Source organism: Centruroides sculpturatus, unplaced genomic scaffold (genome assembly GCF_000671375.1).
Source record: "Centruroides sculpturatus isolate CEXI.00-Female unplaced genomic scaffold, Cexi_2.0 scaffold729, whole genome shotgun sequence".
NCBI classification, from domain to species: domain Eukaryota; kingdom Metazoa; phylum Arthropoda; class Arachnida; order Scorpiones; family Buthidae; genus Centruroides; species Centruroides sculpturatus.
In genome coordinates this window covers 21,117-37,806 of record NW_019385029.1, presented here as the reverse complement: position 1 = coordinate 37,806, position 16,690 = coordinate 21,117, and the positions used below count along the sequence as shown (strand labels likewise).

Sequence of the window (16,690 nt, the reverse complement as noted above, 5' to 3'; positions counted from 1 at the left end):
GTTATAATAAAATTTAAACACAAATGTGGCACTTAGGAAGATGGAGATCGAATATCTTCAGAGTTATACCTTTCTTTATATTCCTGAAAATCCCCAGTGGATGATGATTTATGTTGGTTTTTCTAAGGTGATTTTACGGGTCAGATGTTCAAAAAACATCGCATTTATCATATAATTCAATATCGAAACATCATCAAATATTGGATACGAATGTGCATTTGTCATAATATTTCAGCTTTGAAAGATTCAATCCAAATTTTACGCATAACATCCAATAGTTGTATCTCATATCTATTCTGCTGTATAAATGTTAAGTTTCATGATTTATAATAAAGCAAAATATTAATTTAATTAATAAAAGTTAGTAAAAAATCAAATACCTAATTATATTTATAAAATTTAGCGTAAAAACTTGACATTAAACTTATCGCGCACGTTGTTATATTATTTACCATTATAATAATTAACTAAAAAATAAAAATAAAAAATATTTTTTCTTTCCCACATTCTTTAAGTAGAATGACCCATTTTGCTTGAATTTGGAATTGAAAGCTTAATATTGAAATTATGTTTCTTATATTTAAAAAAAATATAGGAAATTAAGGTAAATGTGTGCTAAACAGGATGGCCAAAAAGTGGGTTTTCTTAAAATATGCTTTAAAAGGGTTAAGCAAGAAGTGGAAATTTCAATTGAACTGGACTAACTATAGAGATATTTACTATCGTAAGCGCCGCCATTTTATCTTCCTACTAGGACTTACCAGGTGAACTTGTTGTCCCTTTACCATAACGCGTGGCCAATCTTCGACAAGGGAGAACTGTCTGCCTTCTATTTACTACGAAGTCTTGAAGTTCTCAATTCAAACCAAAGTCGATGCTCTCCTATGCCGATGATACTACTGACGATCTCTTTCTTCTAACCTTCCATTCCAGATCGCTTCCTCTGAATCCATAAATCTCTCTTCTTGCTCCCCTTCTATTTATTTTAGATGGCACTAGCAATCAAGGACCACGTAATAAGGAGCCTTAATTGTGAGCACATGCAAAATTCAAAAGTGCCGGCCGAAGAATTCATCGTCTTCTACACATAGAAGAATTTATGGCGTTGTTTACTCGTTCGTCACCCTCTAATAAGTCCTTTTAAGGACTTGTTTCCCAATGTTAAGCTCAGTTCAGTTTTCAACAAGTTAATATATCAGTAACATACCGCGATGTTACTGAAATTCTATTTAGCGATTATTTTTTAAATCTATTAAAAATCAATGTATCATGACAAATAAGATTAATACGAAAGTTGAAAAGAAAATATTTACATAATTTCTATATAAATTCATTAAATATTGATTCAAGAAATTCGTCTGAAGAACGTGTGAAACACATGTAGTATGGAAGAGGTTATCCAAAGCAAATTCTAAATACTCAAATTAGTAAAGTACATTATTCTATTGATGTAGTAAACACTTGATACCAAACAATTTGATCTTCGCTATTCTTTATTTATATAGTAAACTTTTCATAGTGAATGATTTATCTCAGTCATTGAATTCGCTGTATCCAGAATGTACGAAAAAAACTTTAAATTCGAATAATTCTAAAATGTTATGTTTAGTGCCAAATTTTATTATTATTATTTAAAAAAATTCATTACCAAAATGGAAAAATCACATTATATATAGAATTAATGTTTGCTGGTTGGTCCCAATTACACCCGTTACAGTAGGGATTTGCCCTCAATGGGGTCAACCAGTATAAGTGAAAAAATGGAAAATAACATCTGACATCAAAGAAACTTAATAAATTAAATAATTATTTTAATAAAAACTCGATAAAACTTTTCCAAAAATTATTTATTTTAGTATTTTGTAAACGAACAGTTGAAACGTTTTTAAATATTTTGGTGTTTTTTAGAATTCAAGAGCCATGGACAATTCCTACAGAATATTCACATAAATGATTATATATATAAAAATGACAAAATAATTATTGTATTATATTTTATGTATTAATAACTAAAATAATCATTTATTTAAAAAGTGTTTTAGAAAAATATCATAAAACATAAAGTGGCAACGTTATTTTTCCGAGTGAGTAGATGTCACCATCTGGTGGTGCAAATCAACATTACTTTTAGAATTTTATTAATATTAAAATAATAATTTTAATCTTTAAATAAATTTAATGATAATTATTGTATATTATAATTTATAAAGATTATTATTATTATTATATTTTATTAAAATTTAATAAATACTATAAAATATACTTTAAAATAAAGAAGCCAGTAAATCAAATTTTTAAATATATTTAATGATTTAAACAACAATTCAAAAATAACTCAGAAAACGTTTAATATATTCATCATACAAACAATTATCAATAAAAAAAATTTCATAGATATCAGACAGCGCGGCCATTTTGAAAATTTTTTAAACTAATGCATAGTGAAAGTTCGTTTAAAAAAAACAATAATAAATTTTCTCACTTAAAAAAATAAAAAATAATTATGATATTTTCTTCTATTTATTAGAATAAAAACTATTTTAGAAATCATTAAAAAAAATTCTCTAGAATATATCTAGAATTTCAAACACTGTAAAATACCTTTAAAATATATATTTTAAATTGTATTTTTTTTTTTTAAATAAAAATTCAATAAACAATCACAAGTAATGTTAAATTTATAATTAATTATAATTTTTAACATTTTAAAATGGAAAAAGTCAACTGAAATTATCACAAGAATCTTGAAATTGTAGCAAAGAATGAATAATATTTAATATAGATTTAAAGAGATTTTCGTGCTTTAATGATGGATGAATTTCATTTTTTATACTTTTACAACAATTATATATTTTATGTACATTATAATTTTTTATATATTCTTAATATCACATTAATTTTTGGGCCATTATTTGAAATACAAGAATCGAATCGCGGTGTATTTTATACATAGAAGAATATTTTTAATGAAATTTTTCGAGTCGAATTCATCAAAAAATACATCTGAAAGTTGATATATATATATAAGAATTGGTATATAGTAATTTTATAGTAGAAAAAAGAAAAGAAATTAAAATTGCTTGAAGTATTATAAGAATATTATAGGAAATTTTACAGTAATTAAAACAAATTCAAAAAAATAACAATCCCTTATTGTGATATGTTTTTCTTAAATATAGTGGCAAAGTATTGCATATAATCTCGTTCAAATTCATTCGTTTTCTTCCTTAAATATACGTATCTTTATATAGAACTTTTTAAAATAATTAATGAAGATCATTGTAAAAATTTGAGGTAGTTCACATTCTTCCTAGTATATTAGGTTCGTCTTCGCGTGCATGGTACTCTGACGGTGCTTTGTCGCCTTTCCTTTTTCTAGAACAATAAATAAATAAACAACCAGCGATAATAAAGACAACAAAGGTGATCCATCCCAATACAAAAGAGAAACCATAATGCAATGATGCACCCTTTGGATGACGAGCACTTAAATATCTTTCTTCATATTTTATGGAATTGATGAGTACTTCTATCACAACTAATACCGTTGCAGCTGGAAAAAATATATATATAGATTTTAATTAATATAAAGATTATTTAGTATATTCGTTTAAGATATCCGCGAATAATAATGAATTTTTCAGATATTGAGGGTGAGGATATCAATATTTAAATTTATAGTCGCGTATATTGAGTCGGTTTTTCGCGAATATTGCTTTGAACATTGGCATAAAGATTATATATCGGCATTCTGATTTGCAGAACCTTCATTGTTACCCATGAGTTTTTATTTAATATTTGCAGATATCGTTTCAACCCAATATACGCAAATAAGAAATTCAATATCTGCGAATATTGCGTTGGATATTAATATAAAATTTTGATATTGAAGTCCACACCAATGGATGGAATTTATATTTTATGTAATAAATACTAGAAAAACATCGAATTTTTTTAAAAATGAACGAATAATTTTTAAATACTGTACATTATATTCTTTTATTTAACAACTCACAAAAATATCTTCGACTTTACATTTTTAGGATTGACAAATTCTTAGAAAATTTCATCAAGATTTATTCTGTCTGTTAATATAATTGATTTATATGATTTTATATTAAATTTTAATAATTTAATATTTATTAAAATAACCGTTCTGTACATAACATACACCGCTACAATTTATGCAAATTAGTAAGAATGGAACTTGTTTTTCAATACAACTTCCACATTTTGCGGTGTTTGAAGTATCCTCTTGTAATTCGTTAATGCAGGGGAGTGTCCGAATGTTTGTATTTCTGTCATTTGCAGAAGAATTCGTTTCAACATACTTTACTTCTAAAGTAAGCAAACTTGGCCAACATTTCGATAACCTTCCAACAATTCAGAACAATATACACAAACTATAATATAATCAAATAACACTTATATTATAATTTATAACCTATCATTCATTAATTCAATAACCAATTGTGAAGTTCACAAAATGAATATGGTTCATGTGTATATAGCATTATATCATTTACCACATATGGACAAGTTGTAGAATTTAACACAACATTCCGAATGATTGATTAATTACAGTTATCACTGACTATATTTAGTGCTTAGAAACACATATGATACTATAGGATTTAATTGTTTGAATAGTTTAACTGATCCTAACAATATATATATAACTGATCTAACTTATATCAATTGCTTCTAACCTCTTTAGTAATTTTAAGTGCCAAAAATTGTTCACGACAGCAAGAAATTTAAAGCATTTATATTGTCAGAAGGGAGTAAAGAGAAAAAAAATTTAAATTGAAAAGAATTTTTCAGAAGATTTCACTTGTCTATATTATATATAAAAAAATAAGAAATATTAAAAAGAATGAGTGAAAAAATTCGTCTGTCATGTTGAAAGAATTTTAGATATATTGCAGACATTGCAGAAACGACATAATCGATTGTTAGAAATAAGAAAATTCAATAAAATTACAAGCAAAAATTTTATCAAAGACAATAATATTGATTCAGAAATATATATTGTTATTTTTATTGTCTTGTAGATGTTTTTTTTTTGTATACTAACCTGTTAGAAAATGAACACCACCTGCCAATCTTTTGAACATATACCTTGGTTCTTTGAAGGTGTACAAACTAAATCCAAGTCCCATTACCATTAAACAAAGACTTATTATGGAAAAGGCTGTTTCTGTTCTTGTATAATCTATAATTAAAAAGAATAAAAATATTATTCAATTAACCACTTTAATGAATTTAGAAATATTTTAAAAAATCATAATTTATTTAAATATTTAATGGCAACCTTCAGATTATACATATCCAAGTACAGCTTAAATTGTTAAATACTGTACTGTATATAATAATAAATTTTATATATTGTTAGTTTTATATGCGTAGTTAATTTGTATATAATTTTTTATTTATTTAATTAATTTTATACAAAATTATTTGATTTTTTTAATGTTAATTTCTATTGAAAGACAGCTCATCTTTATTGGCAAGATATAAATGCTAAAGTAACCTCAAAACATAAATATAAACAAATTTTAATGCCGAAAATATACTTGATGTTTGAAGAAACTACAAGAGGTCAATCAAGAGCCACGTGCCAGATGGCACGTGGTTCTCGGTAGGAATAACTACCACATCAAACGTGGAGTAATGAGCGGCAAATAAAGTGAATTGCCATTAACGACATCGTTGAGTTTTGTAAGAAAGATGCATATGAACTCTACAACACTCAACGACACAGATTCGAGAGTCAGCTGTTTAGGTTCTCATTCGTTGTAACTGAAATTGACAATTGGCTTCTAAATAGTTCTCTGAGAATCATTATGTACAGAAGAGGAATTATCTAAAATTTTAAGATGTACATTCAAGTAGACGTGTTTAATATAATCAGTTAACACGTTGGCATGCAGGAAAGGAATGAGAGAGAACTAAATGCACACCTGCTTTTATGGTTTTCGAGGAAAATCTCAATGGCAGATTAGTATTTTTGTAACATAAAATTTTTTTAAGTTTGGGCACAGGACAACCTCCTGAAAACCCGCCCCTTCTGTTCAAATTGACATTTAAACATAAATTATACCTTCAAATTATCTGTTTCTTTGGAAAACAAAGAAAACAACTAGTACAGGTAATTATTTATTGTGATATCACCACAATACCGGGTTGTAATTTTTAATCATATTTTTAATTTATTTAACTTAAAATATATGATCTCCATCTCAATTTAGTAGTGGCTTGCCCCTGTACATCATACTTTTCCTATAGCAACAGAGTCATGCCCATCATCTAACTCTGTTCTCGAGATTTAGGAGAGACAGACAGACGGATGACAGTGGAAATTTATAGATCAATGACATTTAGAAATAATAAGAAATGTTTAAAATTTTAGTTCTTTATGTAAAAATGCAAATATATATGTATTAATATATATTTTAAGTTAGCAATTTCTTTATGAATATAAAGAAATCATCTTGAAACACTGTCCTTTTGCATGCCCATACAAAAATGACATTTTAAAAATCACAAAGTACACACAAAATAAACTTTATCAATATCTTTTTACCTATTTTTCACATTATAAACAGTGTAAAGAATATAAAAAAAAGACATATTAGAATTAATTATAACTTAATAATATTTATGTAAATTATTTACTTCTTATTACAATTAATTAAAAGTAAATAACATACATAAAAATTATTTAGTTATAGTTTAATGTATGCAAATTTATACAAATAAATTTACGTAAAAAAAAACAAAACTTCATAAACTTAAACAAGTAATTAGTAAAGAAATATGTTTAAGTTTTAATCTGCTTTCAATATATAATTAAAATTACCTTAATTAATTTCAATTAATTATAATTAAATTTTACAATTATTATAAAGGGATTGTCGTATCGTTTGAAACTTTAATAAAGTTCCAAAACTGTGTTATCCCCCTTTATTAATAAATAATAATAATAATAAAATTTTATATTGAAATCAATGTTTATGAAAATATTACATGATACACATGTTTTTTGTTTTAACATTTGAGTTAATTAAGCATAAGAGTATATTATTAGCTGCTACAAAATTTAACTCTTGGCTACGTTACTGATTAAGAATTATTAAATGAAACTTATGCTAAATACCCNTTTAGATTGGACAAACGAGCAGAATATGGATACTGAGAGACTCAGATAACATAACTGGAGAGAATTTTCTTAAAATAGTTCTCCCCGGACGATGCTATTTTCTCTTGTCTTATACTTTAGCTAAAGTAGACAAGACTGAGAAAGGTAGCATATAAACATTATTATAATTTATAATATTCTGCTGTGGTTAAGGAGCAGGTAAGGATGCAAAACACCATCCACCTTCGGCCATATTTCCTGATGTCAAAGATAAACTCGGAGTATAATGGTCTTTAAGAAGTTAATTTACCTGCTATTCTCTTATATATTGATCTTAATACTCCCAGATTATATTATTATTACGGCGTTTAATAAATTTTATAAATATATATATATATATATTTCTTTTATTAAAAAAGACATTTGTATATTTTTCTAAGAGACTCATTATATAGCTGTACAAAGTAAAAACAATATTTTAAGATTAAATTGAGAAGGAAGAGATAAGAAACAGAAGAGCCAATTAACTTTAAAACAGACTTCTTTATATACATTTTAAAACTGAATATAAAAATGTTTATTTGTTCATACATAATTTGAATTATTTACAAAAATAAATTCTGATAACTGAAAGCCCTTAGGAGATAATACTTTGTATTTATTTAATAAATAATTTTATTTATAACAACAATATTATTGGAAAATTTATATTTTAAATTATTATGTAAAGTATATTTTCGAACGCTTAAATCAAACTGTTTTTTTTATAAGTTATTTTATACAACTATACGTAATTACACAACAAGTAGCTCGCGATCTACTTATAGATTACGAAATCTATTGTTAGATAATTTCAAATCAGGAAAGATTGAAAAGTACACAGATTTAGGCAGTTTATTAAATATTTAAGCAGTATACTAAAAAGAATTTAATTATAATTTAATAAATTAAAAAATTTGCATAGTACTAACATCAAATTACTGAAATAAATCGCAAGTTACTCATGATAATAGGTATATTTATTTAAATATTTCTATAAAATGGAGTGAAGAATTCAGATTTTTATTATAACAATTCCTATAACTGTGAATATTTCACGAATAATTAAAAATATACAAATTTCGTAAGTAACTAGTAAAAGATCAGAAGGATGAGGATTGTAAGAGGCTGAATGGTGAAAGATTAATTAATTTCAACACACCACAAAAATACCTAAAAAAATCATAAAAACACAAAAAATTCAAATTAAATTAAATAAAAAAACAATTAAATGTTATAATATTTATTAAATTCCATAAAACCCAACCTAAAAATTTATCTTAAAGAATAAAATTTTAATTGAAAATTGATTATCAATTACCCTTACGCAGTAGTCATCATTTATTATTATTTAAATGACTCGAAAATTTGATTTAAATATTTTATATTTGCTTCAATCGGTTTTCAAAGAGCAACAATTGCATGCGACTTCTAAAAATAAATCATTCCTTGTCGTTACTTACTCACTTATCATCGATCATCGATCAAATGTAATATTCCTTCTGCAGTCAACACAATCGTAGATATAAAAAGAATAATGATTATTCTTTAAATATTAAAAAAATAATAATAATTTTACTGTATTAAATTCACAGTAAAAATCTTTCTATTTAATTAAAAAAATAAATGAACAATTGCAGCCATATTTCAAGAAACTATTCACAAATAATTAAGTATTTACGTAGAATATATTCAGGAATAAATGTAGACTATTTATTTAAATATATTTGTAATAATTCAATTTAAAATAGGATATAAAAATCAAATTATTGTGACATTGTCACAATGCAGGGTTGCAATTTTAATTTTCAAAACAAAATATTCTAATCGAAGAATCATCTATAACCATTCTGATGACAGTGAAGAAGCGATTATAATGAATTTGTATTGGCAACAGGAGGGAGAAAGAATGATATTAACTGAAGTTGGAAGAGTGATAATAACGGAAGTCTGTTCATATTGCAATGAGCGGATATGTTCATAGAAAGGTTTGATAAGGTAAATAGTCTGAATGGACATCTTTAAAGACCCGAGACACCTGTCGAACAGAACGACAAGGGTCTTACATTGTGACGTCGGTTCTCACCAGGTTGATATGACGTTTGAAGGGTGAAGATTGATTGCATTCAACAAGTCGATTCCAGGTTTATGTCAATTTGCTGGATTTTCCACTTGGTCATTATTTCGCTCATTATATCGATTTTCTGTACCCTGTGCCATTAACTAAGTGAAGTCTTTGAAAAATGAAAGAAAAAAAATATTTTTTTATTGTTTATTTTTGCTGCAACAGGTTATATTTTAATAAAAGAATCGTAATTTATGTCTTAAAATGCTGTATATTTAATTTATTCTATCGATTTTAACCATATTTTCAATTTATTTAATTTAAAATATATGCTCTCCACCTCAAATTAGTAGTGGCTTTTCCATGTACATCATACTTTCCCGTTAGCAATAGAGTCGTGCCAGCATGTATATAACTTCTTTCGGGAGAAATGCTTGAATTGAAATCACGTATCTTCCGGGCTAGTCCGGAAATTCGTATACAGCATAATTAATCAGGACCTCTCCCCTATTCTTTCTACATCTATTTTTACCTTTCATGTATCTAACTTTGTTTTCGAGATTAAGGAAAGACAAACAGACGGACGGACGGACGGACGACGGCGGAAATTTTACAGGTCTGCAATTTTATCAAATTGCAGCCCAATTATTTAATTAAATTTAGAGCAGTATAAAAAATTAAAGAACTTTTTTTTAAGTTTAGTAATTAAATAAAAGTATATTTAATTTATAAAATTTTATTAAATACACCCGAAAAACTTTTTATAGTTGAAGTTTTTTCTTGATAAAAATTTCTTGTTTTGCCGGAAGGGTAATTTTTATTTGAAAATTTTCTGACGAGAAAACGTTGTGTCTCAGTAATGACACATTAATAGACATTTATTGGTGGTAGAGGGTTATAAAAGTAAGAGCAAGTTTAGGATCTTTTATGGATTCGGGGTAGAAATCATGTAGTAAAGATTGTCACTTGAAAGTGCTGATTGATGTAAAAAGTTTCTTTTCTTTTTTTTTAGAAAAAGCATTTAGGCACTTATCCACTAGCAGATTTTAAGAGGTTTGTAAACATTTAGAAAGCTGCGATTTTCGTACTTTGAGTGTGTAATTTTGTGACGATTATAAACCGTTTTAAATTCAAATACGTGATCTTATAAGTAGCTAGCCTTGAATTAATATAAGGAATTTTCTTATACAAGGCGAGAATTTACAAATTATATACGCGACTGATTTTTAAAAATATTTTTAAACTGTACTTATTGATATTTTGCTCCTTCTGCTAATACACTTTACAACTCCGATTTACAACTCCGTAATGCTAAATGGCCTTTTATAAACACTGTATCAGTATGTAATCATTGTATATAATTAGTTTTATAATTACTGTATAGTTTTATTTGTATATGTGCCATTAGGAATTTCTATATAAAACCAATGACCTGCACTCACTGCAATTAAGAAGGTACTTTATCCAACTCTGTGTGTGTAATATTTTATGACTATATACCATTTTAGATTGAAAAAAATAATGTTATAAAATGTTTTATATTTGAATTAATATAATAGTACTAAATTTTAAAAAATGTTTAATACTATAAATATATTCTTCTGCAACCCAATATTGTCTGTTATTTAAGTATTGTGGCACGGTAAGAGACACTTATTCTGCACTTCTAATGACAAAGACTTGCGAACCATTTATTCATATAATAATGCAGTAAAACCTGTTCAAAACGGAATCTGAATAAAAAAGAAACTTGCCTAAATGGGAGACATTCCTTGGAACGGAGCGATTTTCTACGTTAATAAAGAACCTGTTCGTAAAGGAAACCTGCCAAACCGGAAAAAATATTCGGTATCGTGCGATTCCGGCTTACACAAGTTTTACTGTATTACAGTTTGTAGTATCTCTTTTCTTGACAACAGCCTGTGAAAGTGTTCCTTTCAAAAGTTATATGAAAGAAAGGAATATTGCAAACTGTAACAGGGGTAAATGAATTGGAAGCTCCTTGTTCATTAGGAGTGCAGAACAAGTGTTTGCCATCACACAACAATAAGAAAATACGGAATATAACCATTACTCAACGATTTAATATATATTTTTACTTATAAATAAAAAGATATTCCTAAAATTTACTTACTTACAATCTTCGCTTCTCTTCCCGATACATTTTTAACTTCTGTTTTGCATAATTTCCACAGTCCCGAATGGCTTTTCAGAAACATTGTATCAGTTTTGTTTGTGTATACGCCATTAGGAACCTCTACATAAAACCAATACTCTGTACCCATTGCGACCATCCATAACAATATGGCTGCGATGGATGCTACTGTGATTACTAACAATGCACGTTGTTCACATAACAATTGAGCAGCTGCATCACGATGAACACTTCTGATTCCGGCCATCCTTATGACACCACATCATACTTATAAAAAGTATCAATAAAATTGTCAGTATTTCATATTCTTAATGGAAATTTGCGTATTGAAAGATTCCATAAGTCCCATTATTGATCCTTCTACACTGAAAATAAACCGTTATTTGAAATTTTTAATCACATTATTATGATTTTCTATATTTAGTTTAGCTATTAATATAAAATATTCAAAATGTTGATAATTTTTTGTAATAAATATCGCTGTAATAATATAAAATATTCATGAAACTAACAGGAAAACTAAATTTCTTCAATAAATTGTATTATTGTCAATACTATATATATATTTAAATGAATTATGTGTATTTTTGCTGTTATTTGTTTAAAATAACTGTTTTCTAGTAACTTCTAGTGTTAGTTTTCATTACTTCTAAACGGAAATAGTATCTATATCATAAAAATAAACAATTTTACTGATTTGCTTACAATTTATATAATGAATTAGAATGCTAACACCAAAATTACACGCGGAAGATACAGATTTATTAAGTTATTTACCTTCCAGCAATAATTGTGCTTTGTCTAGCACGTATAACTGTACACTTTGCCTAACTCCTTTAAATCTAAGACTGATGAGAAGAAGTACATTTGATTGCGGAATTATTACTAAAATACTATTAATTTTATTCTGAGATGCATTTAATACAGTTAAAATTAAGAATGTCCCAAAGTATTTGATTGTCTCAATGAAATAATTTACTGGGACAATCAAAGGTTGCCCATTCATTCGAGGGTTATTACATTTAATAAAAGCAAATTGTTTAAAGGCAATAAAATTTTTCTTTATTTAATCCTATCGTTATCATCAACCAACCAAATTATATTGTTAGAGGTTTTATTTAACGTTTTTAATTTTATTTATAAACTAGAAGCAGTTATTGTTAACGCAACAATACACGACATAAGTATTGTTGCGCGGCGCGTCCGACGCGCGTCACGCGCGCGATAATCAGTTAATTGCTTATTTCAATATGAAAAACCTAATATAAATATATCGGAGGGTTAGCGCTGTTTAACATTACTATTTTTTGTATATCATACTGGTTTTGCTATTATTATTTCTTCAAAAACTTGGCTACGAATCTCGATATAATATTTTTCTTGGGCGTGTCGCGTGGCGTTGCGTTTCTTCATTATTTGTCACTAGCAGGTGAGCCCGGCGTTGCTCGGGCAAAAGTAACGATAACTAAGATAAAGATTATTACGTTACAGTCAACCTTACCCGTTTTCACAGAATTGGGTCCCCTTGTTTCCAGACTAATTAAAGAATTTTTAGATGGGTCTAAAAATATGTTCGATTTCCCGCAAAAACGAAAAAAACTGCATCTGCGTATTGCACGTCGCTTTCTCTTAACAATTCCATTGTTACGTAACATTTCCATTGTTGACACTTCCATTGTTACTTAGCACTTCCATTGTTACTTAACACTTCCATTGTTGATGGAAGTGTTAAGCCTTAATCCTGTCTCTCTCCCTCATGGGGAGGAATTTCTAAAAATCCCTTCTTAGTGTGCGTTCTCCTAATAATACCCTAACTGTGTACCAAATTTCAACTTTCAACTCCTAACCGTTTGGGCTCGTATCCATAACGTATATAGAAGTTTTAATCCTGTCTCTCTCCCCCCGGGGGGAATTTCGAAAAATCCCTTCTTAGTGTGCGTTTTCGTGACGTACCCTATCTGTGTACCAAATTTCAACTTTCAACTCCTAACCGTTTGGGCTCTGCGCTTATTATTATTATTATAATCAACCCGTCTCGATTATATATTAGATTGATAAAACTCTTCATCTAGTGATGAAAATAAATGAAAATATAATACAGATAACACAAGCTTCTAGGAAAGAATTTGTCTTACTGGATATCAGAACTACAATTTTAAAAAAATTCAAATAAAGAAGGGACCATTACTCTAACAAATTATAGACCAACAAGACTAAACCACAGTTTAGTAAAACAAATTTGAATTATAAATAATTGAAGCTCCAGTGAGACACCGATTTTTAAAAATTTAAATCACTCTCAATGTTTCAACTAAACTAATAAAGTTATGATTAAAGATGTTGTCTCCCTAAAATAAATCTTATGTATTCACCTTGAAAATTGGCTTCAAATATAAGCAAATATCCATTGCTAGCATAATTACATAAATGTTGGATCCGGAATCATTTAATTCTGAGCCGAATTAGGGTTGCCAGATTTACTGATTTTTCGGTATTTTCTTCGACTATCATTTAGCAACACAAAAGATAATTTTAAAAACTCTTCTTATAACGAAGAATCTTTTCTTTCTCCACATTTTAAATGTATTTCTGTCAATTTAATTGTAAAAATAAACATCTGTTGCCTGTCTTAGAATTGAAGTCCTAATGTCTTTCGAGAACTCATATTGGCCCGGATTTTATCTCCAAGTTTCTGGCAACCCTAGCTAAAAGTCAATCTTGAATGTATTATTACTAGAATCCATTAAGAATGTATTCGTTCTTCAATTAAAAAAATAAATTTCCGTTTCGTTTTCTAGTTTATTTTTCGTTATTGGGCTGCAATTTGAAAATTGTAGACTTATAAATTCCCACTGTCGTCTGTCTGTCTGTCTGTTCTCCCTTAATCTCGAAAACGGCGTGAAACAGGTGAAAGTACAAACCAGTTGTAAACGCTAAGGAGCAGAAGGTTCCGATTAATTATATAAAAATTATCGATCTGGACCGGAAGTCATGTGATTTCGATTCAAGTAGTTTCCTTGAGCAAAGTTACATATTATGATCGCCATGACTCTGTTGTTTTTCTTCTGACTCTACAGACTTAATGTAAATTTGCGGTTATTATTAACTGAAAATATTACGAATTCAAAAGATTTTTTTCTTTTTACATAAGTTTTTTTTGTTTTTAAATCATGTTCTTGATCGCTTTAGAAGTCAGTTCCAACTCACTCATTTCTTTTTACTGCTGAGTGGCAATTTAATCCCTTCCAAAAAATCGAGATGAATCGATACTTCTTCATTAAGGAATAATTTCGGCTCAGAAAGAATATATCAAAAGAAAAATTTACAAAAATTACATGTTTTGACAATAGATTTTATAAATTTTATCCAGTAAAAATTCAATAAACTTTAATCTTTCAAGTTTTCAAGAGAATTAAAAATTGACTCTATTTTCTCCATATTTACGTAATTTTTCAGATCTTGCTCTTGGCTCGTTATCACTTTTCACATCTTTTATAACAAATTGTAAAAATTTAATCTTTCATCCAGTTTTTTTTTAAAATTATCCATCATTAAATTATAAAGCGATTCAAATGTATCATTAGCTGTCTGCGCCGAAATTATCGTTTTCTTATTGAAAGAAATGGAAAAAATTATACAAATTACAAGTTTTAGATCTACTTTTTCAGACTCTGGTTATACTTATCTGAGAATAATTAGGAGATTCACCCTGGAACAATTCCAAATCCACTTGATCAGGATCGTTTGTCTGAAAAGCTATTGATTGTGACACTCTTCGGCGATCTGGCTCGCTCCCTCGTATTTTATTTCTCACCTTAAACATTTTGTACGGAAGACCGGAATTGAGATGAACATCGTAACAAATTAATAAAGTTTGTATTTTTACCATTAAATATGCTAAGTTTGAATTAGAAGCACAACACATGGTCTGTTGTAAAGGAATCTTTACACCTTGGAAAAAATAACTCGCAGGTCATCACAGGATCCAACCCATATTATTAAACATCAACATTGTATGCCATAAATTAAATTTAATTAGTTAGAAAAAGTATTAATTTTTTAATTACCATTTTTAGATGAAGAAATAATTTTAATATATTTTTAAGATTAAAAAAAAACGCTTTTATTACGCATGTTTTTATAGTGTGTGAAGTAGGGGTGGCCTCATCTCACCATATACATCATTGCAATACAGTTACACAAACACATCATAATTAAATTCTACATTTAGTTATGTTTATCGGATTGGGAATGGGATGATGGAGGTGGACCACCCCCTAAAACATCATTAAAATGTATTATCGTCCGATTTGGAAGATTGACATTTTGAGGACATACAAAGCGAGTTAATTAAAAGCATTTAAAAATATTATATAGTTTGTTATATAGTAATTTTATATAGTAAGATTTTTCTTTAAAAAATTGAATTTTCTATTCTATATTTCCATAAAATTTATATTAATAATTTTTGAAAGGAGATTTAACTATTTTATTCGATTCAACGAAATATTCATTAATAACAAATTCTGATTTTATCTGAAAAAACTGTTAAAAATGTCGAATTGAGTATGATAAATGATGATTTTTCATCATAATTCTTCTAGTAAAAAGGATTTTAAAATCATTTCTCATGATCAATTTCATGTTAACTTTTTATATATTTTTTTAATTTTTAGAAAATAGAGAAAAATTATGATTTTATCACGTTTCTTTACATATATATACGTATATAAAATTTTAAAAATTAATTAAGCTTTATAAAGTAATAAATGAAATACATTTATATAGATGATTTAAGGTATATATATTGTTTTTATAGAGAAAATATGGCTTTTTATCAACAATTTTTAATTTAAAAAAGTTAATTTTTTAAAAATCGAAACCACACGAAGCTTGTACACGATAAATATACTGGCAAAGCTTTTCTATTTTCAACTACAACCAACGATAATCGGAAGCGATTCAAAATCGACCAATTAGAATCGATCTATCTTATACCTGTATGTAACAAAATGTCCACACCGTGTATTTCAGCGAGATCAAGTTGGCATGTGAGAGAAATGGCAAACAAACAAATAGTAATTTGGAACTTTTCCTTAGAGAGAAGTCTAATTGAGTTTTATAGAGGTTAATTTCTACGTATAATAAAATTTTTGTTGGCTTTAGAAATAAACACATATGAAGATTCTTTCCATGTCAACAATTTAGCAATCCTCGATAAAATATCTTTACTTGATAAATGTTTCTAAACAGTTACTGAAGCGTGCACTATTAAAACAAAATAAAACAA

The 16,690-nt window shown here is 27.4% G+C and overlaps 1 protein-coding gene across 1 annotated transcript; it reads right to left on the bottom strand.

Moving 5' to 3' along the window:
* Window positions 1–2,490: 2,490 nt before the first annotated feature.
* Window positions 2,491–12,334, bottom strand: LOC111633652 (voltage-dependent calcium channel gamma-7 subunit-like). Its single transcript, XM_023378259.1, has 5 exons — window positions 12,178–12,334; window positions 11,380–11,765; window positions 8,343–8,353; window positions 5,078–5,243; window positions 2,491–3,553 (listed from the first exon to the last, which is right to left on the bottom strand). The coding sequence occupies exons 2-5, from the start codon at window positions 11,645–11,647 to the stop codon at window positions 3,300–3,302; spliced, it is 699 nt and encodes a 232-aa protein (XP_023234027.1). The 5' UTR covers window positions 11,648–11,765; window positions 12,178–12,334; the 3' UTR covers window positions 2,491–3,299.
* Between the last annotated feature and the right edge of the window lie 4,356 nt (window positions 12,335–16,690).